Source organism: Nanorana parkeri, unplaced genomic scaffold (genome assembly GCF_000935625.1).
Source record: "Nanorana parkeri isolate BGI_ZX_2015 unplaced genomic scaffold, ASM93562v1 scaffold996, whole genome shotgun sequence".
Lineage (NCBI taxonomy): Eukaryota > Metazoa > Chordata > Amphibia > Anura > Dicroglossidae > Nanorana > Nanorana parkeri.
In genome coordinates this window covers 266,312-276,466 of record NW_017307264.1, presented here as the reverse complement: position 1 = coordinate 276,466, position 10,155 = coordinate 266,312, and the positions used below count along the sequence as shown (strand labels likewise).

Sequence of the window (10,155 nt, the reverse complement as noted above, 5' to 3'; positions counted from 1 at the left end):
AGAAATTAGTAAATTTATTTGACAGTGTCTGAACACCAGGATACACCACAAAATTGGTGGCACAGCACCGGACTGACCCTGAAGAAAATATGACCACGTTTGCAGCTGGGGCCAAGTTGCGGTGAAATTATGTGTGACACCTCTGCAGTACCGAAGTGCCAGAATAGGGCAGTAGAGTCATCATTCTTTTTACTGCCTAATCATATATGCACATCAATTTGTTTGGCTCAATTTATATTAAACATACAGAAGACTTTAATGGAAGCAAATTGAAATGATGGCAATGATTTTGTGTGTTACAAAGAAATGTGTTAGGTTTGTTTATCTAAAATAGGAACTGTCTGTACTGGCAACAATTCAGATTTAAAACCTATATCCAAAGACTAGTGGAGAATATATGTTTAATACTGAAAGTGAGGCAAGAAACATGGGAGCTGCCATTGTACTACCGCTGCTTTAGAGCATCTACCTCTCCTAGCAAGTCATGGCAGCTCCCAAATGTGTGTTAGTTCCCTTTAACATTTAAGTAGATTACTGATCCTGACATGCCTGGGTAACCTCCTATTGACAGGTAAAAATCATCCCTAATTTTATGTAGGCTATACACTTCTGTCTTGTGCTATAAAAAAATGCACCTTTGCTATTTCCGTTTCCTCTCTGATTGCTTATTATTTTCACCTTACCTTCATTAATCTTATTTCCCATCTTAATTTCTTCTTTACCTTTCTGGAGCAAATAAAAAAGCAACCTGAAACATGCACTACATTACTGCAAAAAAATAAATATTTTTTATTATGTAAATAATTCTTAAAAACTTAATCACAAATGTTTTGAGTACAAATTGATCATTCTTCAATCTCCAGCTGCTACAAATGAGGAAGGCATTTGAAATTTGATACCAATGATAACACAACTTTCTTATTTTTGTTTTAGGCTACATTTGTACTCAGCATCTTAGTGTGTTAAAAAAATCCTTCTTGGTGCATCTTTAGTAAAAAGCATCTTCTATACATATGATTGGTAACATATCTAAAATGCATGGCAACAACACCGCATGAAGAACTCAGAGTTATAAATGTAACTGAAGATCAACTTGTACAATGCAATAAACTGTATTCACCAGAACTTAACAGTAATATTGTTGATGCATAAAAGGTATACAATCAGGCAATTTGTAAACATATAAGTGATTAGCACAAAGAGAGAAAACAAATCACTGCTGTGAATGGTATCAACTGTCATGTTCACTATTCCAGTTAATATATTAACAATCAAGAAGTAAAGCAATTGATTTTTGTTGATGGCTTCAATAAGGCATTGATGAACTTCCTTTTTTGAATCTCTGTTAGGGGTAACCTTTTTGACAGAGGATTGTGAAGATTTGCGAGTGTTCCATGTGCTTGGTACATGACTACCAGGAGTCATATACTCAGCTAATGCCAAAATCAGGTCACATATTAAAAATGAGCACAGCCAAGCCACACACTGACCAACAATCCATATGCAAAAAGGCAAATTGGCCATTCTGCGGGACACAGGTTCTACATAAATCTGGAACCCAATTGTGCAGATAAACAACACAGAAGACAGAACTGCCAAGCTGCAGGTGACCTGGATCCATTCCTTTACCAACACCCTCTTCTTCAGAACATATAGTCCAACTTGAACTCCGATCATGTATATTCCAACATAGCCAATCACAGAAAAAACACCCTCTCTGTTTGCATTTAAGAAACCAACTCTTGCGCCCTGACCATCAGTGCCGTATATAAGGAAACTCTTTAGATCAGTCACTTCCAAAAACAACTGATAGACTATAATGATGGTGGCAGCTATAAGCCAGCTTTTCTGAGGTGACAGTAATGTCAATAGCAGCGATGATAAAATCCTAACAACTGCCAGAGTGAAAAAGAAGTTCCAATGGACACCATATTCAGATACATGTTCTTGATAATCGACCGCTTTCACACTTATTAGTCGTGCAAGTCCAAGAACAATTAGCGGCCAAACTGACAGAATCTGTTTTCTTACTCTAAAAAAACCTGAGCATGTCGCTCTTTCTTGTGTTCTGGCTTCTGGAGAAACGAGAGCATTCCCAAAGACATAGCATCCAACTCCTAAGTCCATCACCCCAGTTCCGTATGTCTCGGTTTTCGCATAACGCCTAGGGAATAAAGGGAAATCCACACCCAGAATAGCAACTGCAGTAAGTACATTGAGGAACACACGCAAAGTTGTAACAGCTGGGATAGCCCCATTTCCCACCTGTGCATTCAGGAAGGACTGGCAGATTTGATACAGGGATGTCTTGATAGATTTATTTCTCTTTCTGCTTATGACGTAAAACAGCAGTAAACAAAGTGCTGCAATAGACAGCAAAACTATGTGTAGGACATCAGAGAAGATTGTGCATGACAGTACCAGTGGAAGTACCAAGAGAATGTAATCAATTAAAAAGTAACCTTTCCATGAGCTACTTATTGTACCAGATTTATGATAGAGGCTAATAAGGAGCAATCCTCGGAATAGGATGCAAAGAGTCGTTACACTCAAGCCTGATGAGATCTCTGTAATGCTGGTCCCGTTGTGATTGGTTACAAATGCTTCTTTAAGATGCTTTGCTGACATTCTGTGAAAGAATAGGAAGATTAATATTGTACAGTGAATAATATAAAATGAAAGTAAAAAGTACAGAAGATGCTTCTGTATGACAGTCCAAACAAGTACCAAAACCAGTTACTATGTGAAACACAAGCCTCATAAATAAAAAAAAATCCCTTTACCTTACCTAACTGAGCCAAACCCTACCTCATTTGTGCTTCACACGCTTACCCTCTCAGACACTGCAGCTTACAGTGGGAGGGATTCAGTAACTCAGGCCTTGCTGTCTCCAGGGGTCAGGACTAGGTGTGGCCAGGTGCTGATTAACAAGCTACAGGCACATGAGAGTGTCAACTCTGCTCTGCATTTAAGAGCAGTGCAGCATCATTGCCACACCATCACAGGAAGCTGCATTACATGGACTTTACTGGCAGAATCAACAGCTATTTGTTGGACTTGGCAGGTGGACTAAGAGAAAACTGTAAGTTGCAGTACTATTAATTGCTACACCACATATTTTTAGAATGAGAGGCCAAAGTTCTACTTTTTTTTAAACGGAACCTGTACTTTTTAAAACGGAACCTGTACTTTGCCTACGCAGGCTAAAATTAACAGGTGTACTTAAATGCCACTCTCTCCAGCTGAACATACTCATATTCTTTTCTCTCCCCTGACACCCAGTTAATTTCCTGGAAGCGAACAGAAATACCCAGTACTGCTGGGGAGCATGTGACATTACTAGTGGCTTCCTCTTCTTGGTGATACAAAGAAGCAGGGAGAGAGGGAAAGAAAGTTGGGTATGTGCAGCTGATGATAGCACCAGTTAAAGTGGAACTTTATTTAAAAACAAATTGCTAACAGGGAGGCTTTTTATGTCAGGAGAGACATACTATGATGGCCAAAGAAGCTTGAGGACTTCACATTGATGGAGTGGAGGCAAGCACCACTCTGTTTTGTTCATCTTTAAGACAGGACTGAACAAGTCCCAGGGGCTAGGCAGCCAATGCTCCTTAAAAATGACAGCTGGCGCCTAACTTTTGAGGCTTTCTCTAGTTGTTGTCAATAGAGCAGACACCTTAAAAAAAATTCTGCTGGCTCCTGAATTCCATATAATTTTGTCCACCCCTGGTTTAAGTAAACCAATTGGATGGGCACAGAACAGATCCACTTTACAGACTCATTTGCCAAATATTTTTACATTGGTATCTCCAGTAATGAGCTTACTTTTAATACTTTGCCCCTGTAGCAGAGTCAGCTGTTACAGTTGACTAGAAGATGGAAGAAACACTTCTGATCATAATTACTGCAACTGTAATAGCCATCATCCTAACTGAAGACCGTGATTGATGGAAGCTGTACACCTAGAAAAAAAACACGTTATTACTCTCAATGTGAAATGTAACAACAGGCTAGAAGTATTTATGAATTAAGAGTAAAAAGAATTCCCTAAAATAAACCTGTCAAAATAACCCATACACCTTTAGAGATGTAGAGTCTATGGGGTACCCAAAGGTCTGTATGCTCGTACTTGTGAATGTTAGGTGTGTACAAAATATTTATCACCAGACTATTTGTCAGCGCTCCTTTGAAACATTTCATAATCCTAAGACTAATTTAAAAAAAAAGAGATGTATTTTGTCAGTAACAGGCTGTTGCCTGTGAAGCTTCCAGGGCTCTGTGAGTGACAACAGGGAACTGGTTAAGCTTTCCTCTTTTTCCCTTCCACACACAGCTTTGGAAACTTCCCATGAAGAAGCCAGACACCTTGGTAATGCCAGGTCCAGTACAGGGACAACTACAGAAAGTCTCCGACACTCCTAAGGCCTCATTCACATGACCAATTTGGGCTGTACGCCGCCCCTTGTGTTGGGAATGCACAGGTGCATGCAATCCGCACCCTGTAGAGATCAATGACAGGTACCACAGCTCTCCATACATAACGTCACATCCAAGTGATTACATGTGATTAGGGACAAGTGAGTGGCCCTGGACACAAAATGTCTGCGTCCAGGGCCACTTGCCTGTCCCTACTCACATGTAACTGCTTGTGTGGTTGCATGCAAACAGCTGCAGCTCCTGTCATCTGGACAGGCTACTGGCCGAGGCTGATCACACACACCCATGCATCCCTGCCGCAGAGAAGCACTGATCCATGATGTTTGAACAGCTCAAATTACCCATGTGAATGAGGCCTAGAGATATCAGAGGGGGAATCAAACTGACAAAAGAAATACAGGAAGGGAGGCATCAGGAAGTGCTTATTTATGTGAAGTGTTACCTGAGGTCAGCGGCTCTAAAAGGACACAGTGCCAGCATAACAATACCTGAAAGGTGTTTTAACCCTTACTTGCTCTATTTAAAAATGGGGTCCAGAAACTCTTTGGGGGAGCAGAAGACTCATGATGACTAGTAATTTTGGAGGAATCTCTGATGAGAACCGATGCCTAGAAATCAGAGGCAGTGAGAAGATGACAGAAGCATGTTTTACTTACAACATTCTCCTAGTAGTGAATGGACTCTATGAGAAGCAAATCTCCAGCCATACAGCTCGATCATCCTCCAGAGCTGGAATGTGACCGGAGTTCCCAGCACAGTGTCATCCACCTACCATCCCTGCTCGACCAATCACTGCCTGTACACTGAGGTCATGTGACCGCCGGCTCCCACCTATGGCAGACAAGTGGGAGAGTGACGCTAGTGGCGGCGGGCAGGGTTTAATCTGCAGGCGACTCCTCTTGTCCTTCAGATATTTGGTGTGGAGCTGGCAGTTGTGCATATAGGTTCGGCGCTCACCTGGGTCCATCTGTCATGAGCGCCCCGTACACCCTGGGCAAGGCTATCGGGAAGCCGCAGGTAGGTGATGACAGCTGGGACAAGAGCCTTCAGCCACCAGCACGTTCCCTAAGTGTGGCACTCACCTATAGAGTGGTCATAAATCATAGAGCAGAGCTGTGCCATGGTGGGTCATCCCGATCGTGGAATAGGGTGCCATACTCTGAGTATAGTAGTCCTTCTTAGCTTCAGTGACAGGTGTATGGCATGGATTGTAGAAGACTGGCACTGGGATCTGAGCCATTGGGCTCCATCAGTCTTTTATCCCCCAATGGGGATGGTCTGGAAGACGTGAATGCGGGGCGCGCTCCATCCATTACTCATCGCGGGATACTTGTTTTCCAGAGTGCCAGAATGGAACTTTAGGATGAGTTAGAGCCCCTGGTCCCGCCCACTCTGTGAGCAGGAGCCGCCCCTGTGCCCGGAACGCTGGCACATGGGACTGGTGTGGGGGGAATGTCAGAGCTAGCGGCTCGTATTCAAATTAAATGACTGAACTGGAAAATACTATTGATGATGCACAAGGAATGGAATGAAACGCTAATCCTTTATTCTAATACTTTATAGATGATCTGTCATTAGAGAAATCTGGTAAATAATTTGTTCTGCGGAACACTGATTTTTTGTTGTTTTATGAATGAGCCAAATAAGACACTAAGTTGAAAGATTTGATTCGTGGGATGCAACTAGTGTGCCACATGCAAAATATTCTAAGTAAAACACATTACAACCACCTCACACCCTGTATACACCCACCATACCCTTCATAAACCTGCCATTTAAACCTGCCATACCCCGCATACGCCCATCATACCCTTGATAAACCTGCCATACCCCGCATACGCCCATCATACCCTTGATAAACCTGCCATACCCCGCATACGCCCATCATACCCTTGATAAACCTGCCATACCCCGCATACGCCCATCATACCCTTGATAAACCTGCCATACCCCGCATACGCCCATCATACCCTTGATAAACCTGCCATACCCCGCATACGCCCATCATACCCTTGATAAACCTGCCATACCCCGCATACGCCCATCATACCCTTGATAAACCTGCCATACCCCGCATACGCCCATCATACCCTTGATAAACCTGCCATACCCCGCATACGCCCATCATACCCTTGATAAACCTGCCATACCCCGCATACGCCCATCATACCCTTGATAAACCTGCCATACCCCGCATACGCCCATCATACCCTTGATAAACCTGCCATACCCCGCATACGCCCATCATACCCTTGATAAACCTGCCATACCCCGCATACGCCCATCATACCCTTGATAAACCTGCCATACCCCGCATACGCCCATCATACCCTTGATAAACCTGCCATACCCCGCATACGCCCATCATACCCTTGATAAACCTGCCATACCCCGCATACGCCCATCATACCCTTGATAAACCTGCCATACCCCGCATACGCCCATCATACCCTTGATAAACCTGCCATACCCCGCATACGCCCATCATACCCTTGATAAACCTGCCATACCCCGCATACGCCCATCATACCCTTGATAAACCTGCCATACCCCGCATACGCCCATCATACCCTTGATAAACCTGCCATACCCCGCATACGCCCATCATACCCTTGATAAACCTGCCATACCCCGCATACGCCCATCATACCCTTGATAAACCTGCCATACCCCGCATACGCCCATCATACCCTTGATAAACCTGCCATACCCCGCATACGCCCATCATACCCTTGATAAACCTGCCATACCCCGCATACGCCCATCATACCCTTGATAAACCTGCCATACCCCGCATACGCCCATCATACCCTTGATAAACCTGCCATACCCCGCATACGCCCATCATACCCTTGATAAACCTGCCATACCCCGCATACGCCCATCATACCCTTGATAAACCTGCCATACCCCGCATACGCCCATCATACCCTTGATAAACCTGCCATACCCCGCATACGCCCATCATACCCTTGATAAACCTGCCATACCCCGCATACGCCCATCATACCCTTGATAAACCTGCCATACCCCGCATACGCCCATCATACCCTTGATAAACCTGCCATACCCCGCATACGCCCATCATACCCTTGATAAACCTGCCATACCCCGCATACGCCCATCATACCCTTGATAAACCTGCCATACCCCGCATACGCCCATCATACCCTTGATAAACCTGCCATACCCCGCATACGCCCATCATACCCTTGATAAACCTGCCATACCCCGCATACGCCCATCATACCCTTGATAAACCTGCCATACCCCGCATACGCCCATCATACCCTTGATAAACCTGCCATACCCCGCATACGCCCATCATACCCTTGATAAACCTGCCATACCCCGCATACGCCCATCATACCCTTGATAAACCTGCCATACCCCGCATACGCCCATCATACCCTTGATAAACCTGCCATACCCCGCATACGCCCATCATACCCTTGATAAACCTGCCATACCCCGCATACGCCCATCATACCCTTGATAAACCTGCCATACCCCGCATACGCCCATCATACCCTTGATAAACCTGCCATACCCCGCATACGCCCATCATACCCTTGATAAACCTGCCATACCCCGCATACGCCCATCATACCCTTGATAAACCTGCCATACCCCGCATACGCCCATCATACCCTTGATAAACCTGCCATACCCCGCATACGCCCATCATACCCTTGATAAACCTGCCATACCCCGCATACGCCCATCATACCCTTGATAAACCTGCCATACCCCGCATACGCCCATCATACCCTTGATAAACCTGCCATACCCCGCATACGCCCATCATACCCTTGATAAACCTGCCATACCCCGCATACGCCCATCATACCCTTGATAAACCTGCCATACCCCGCATACGCCCATCATACCCTTGATAAACCTGCCATACCCCGCATACGCCCATCATACCCTTGATAAACCTGCCATACCCCGCATACGCCCATCATACCCTTGATAAACCTGCCATACCCCGCATACGCCCGTCATACCCTTGATAAACCTGCCATACCCCGCATACGCCCGTCATACCCTTGATAAACCTGCCATACCCCGCATACGCCCGTCATACCCTTGATAAACCTGCCATACCCTTCATACGCCAGTCATATCCTTGATAAACCTGCATACGCCCATCATACCCTTGATAAACCCGCCATACCCCGCATACGCCCATCATACCCTTGATAAACCTGCCATACCCTGCATACACCTCTCACACCCCATCATACCCTGAATACACCTATCATATCACGTATACACCCATTACACCTCATCATACCTTGTATACACCCAAATTACCCTGATAAAAAAAAAAATGAACACAAAAAGTGTAAAAGAAGAAGCCTGATCTGTGCCACAGAAATATTTTTTTCAGAAAATCATTTAGTCAATATTTGGCACAGTGGAGGTGTGCGGTATTGTACCAACAGGATGATGGCACAAGACCGTCAAAGTCATGGTTTCTGCACCTAACAAACTATACGCCCTGCAATATAATCGTTTATGTGAATTGGAGTGTGCCACAATCAGATGTCCATGCGACAATTCACATTCCTCTGCAACCGCCAACCATAGTTTATTGGGCCTGGAGGAGAGTACCAGTGCTAAGCTCTCTTTCTGAACATGCTCTTCTTCTGGCTGTTGAAGAGGAGCACACATCATGTTACACTGGGACTAGGGCTGCAACCAACTAATCAATAATGAGAATAGTTGTCAACTATTCTCATTATGAGAGAGATTTTTTGAATGCAACTAATCGAAAAAATAATCAGGCAACTAATCGATTATGAAAAGAATTGTTAGCTGCAGCCCTAACTGGGACAGTGCGTTAGGGTAGCATTAAGAATGAATAGCACTGCATACCAACAGCACTCGTAACGGTGTGAATGTGCCCTAACAGTAAAGTCATTTTTGGTGCGACAGATTTACATGCTTGTTCTATAGTTCCATCATTGTGCTAAATTTGCAGGTTTGTCACTAGGAGGAGAGCTGCATTTCACTGCAATCACTTGGCCTACTTGAGTAGCAATTGTTGAAATTACAGCCACATAGAGAATGCTTTGTGTTTAGTGACTCAGATCTGACTGAGCTGGTGCCAAACTTTTGAGGTTTTCTCTAGTTGTTGTCAATAAAGCTGGCTCCTAGAAAAAAAAAAAAGATCCTGCTGGCTCCTGGAATGAGACTGGCTCCTAAATTCTGTATTACCTTGTCCACCCCTGAATTAAGTGGATCTATAGTAAACATCACAAATTTGTATTACTATATTATTGAATCAAGTATTTTTATTTTTGTCATTAAAAAGCAGTCCTTGAGGTACAGCCAAGTAAGTGTGCCTAGGGCATCGATTCTGCCAAATTTCTCAGCAGTTGGGTGACAATCATCTGTCTAGCATGTAATACATGTCTATGTTTAGGTTGCGTACATTAAATCAAATCTTAGCCCTTGCAGTAATGCTACCCCTGCACTACAAGGGTTAAGTCCTCATTTTGTCCAGGGAGCTAAAAAGGTCTCAGGTCCATCATGTTCTATGCAGTGTATAGAATGTTAGGACGTCGAGGGACACTCCATCGCTGGAGCGGAGGAGGAGACACGCTGCAGGCACCGCTGTAAGAGCCAGCCGGGATCGCAGTTCGGGTGAGTATAACTTTATTTTAGCTCCCTAGACAAAATGAGCACTTAACTCTTGAAGTGCGGGGG

The 10,155-nt window shown here is 44.4% G+C and overlaps 2 protein-coding genes across 2 annotated transcripts in view; one reads left to right on the top strand and one right to left on the bottom strand.

Annotated features, from left to right (window-relative positions):
* Window positions 1-1,116: 1,116 nt before the first annotated feature.
* On the bottom strand, window positions 1,117-3,858 carry PIGW (phosphatidylinositol glycan anchor biosynthesis class W). The gene is made up of 2 exons (XM_018567006.1): window positions 3,826-3,858; window positions 1,117-2,629 (listed from the first exon to the last, which is right to left on the bottom strand). Exon 2 carries the CDS (start codon window positions 2,626-2,628, stop codon window positions 1,117-1,119), a length of 1,512 nt encoding a protein of 503 aa, XP_018422508.1. The 5' UTR covers window position 2,629; window positions 3,826-3,858.
* A 1,254-nt stretch (window positions 3,859-5,112) lies between these two features.
* Window positions 5,113-10,155, top strand: part of MYO19 (myosin XIX) — a 68,148-nt gene continuing 63,105 nt past the window's right edge. The window contains exon 1 of the mRNA XM_018567014.1: window positions 5,113-5,454. Coding sequence (XP_018422516.1) covers window positions 5,410-5,454 — 45 coding nt within the window. The 5' untranslated portion in view covers window positions 5,113-5,409. The remainder of the gene's footprint in view (window positions 5,455-10,155) is intronic.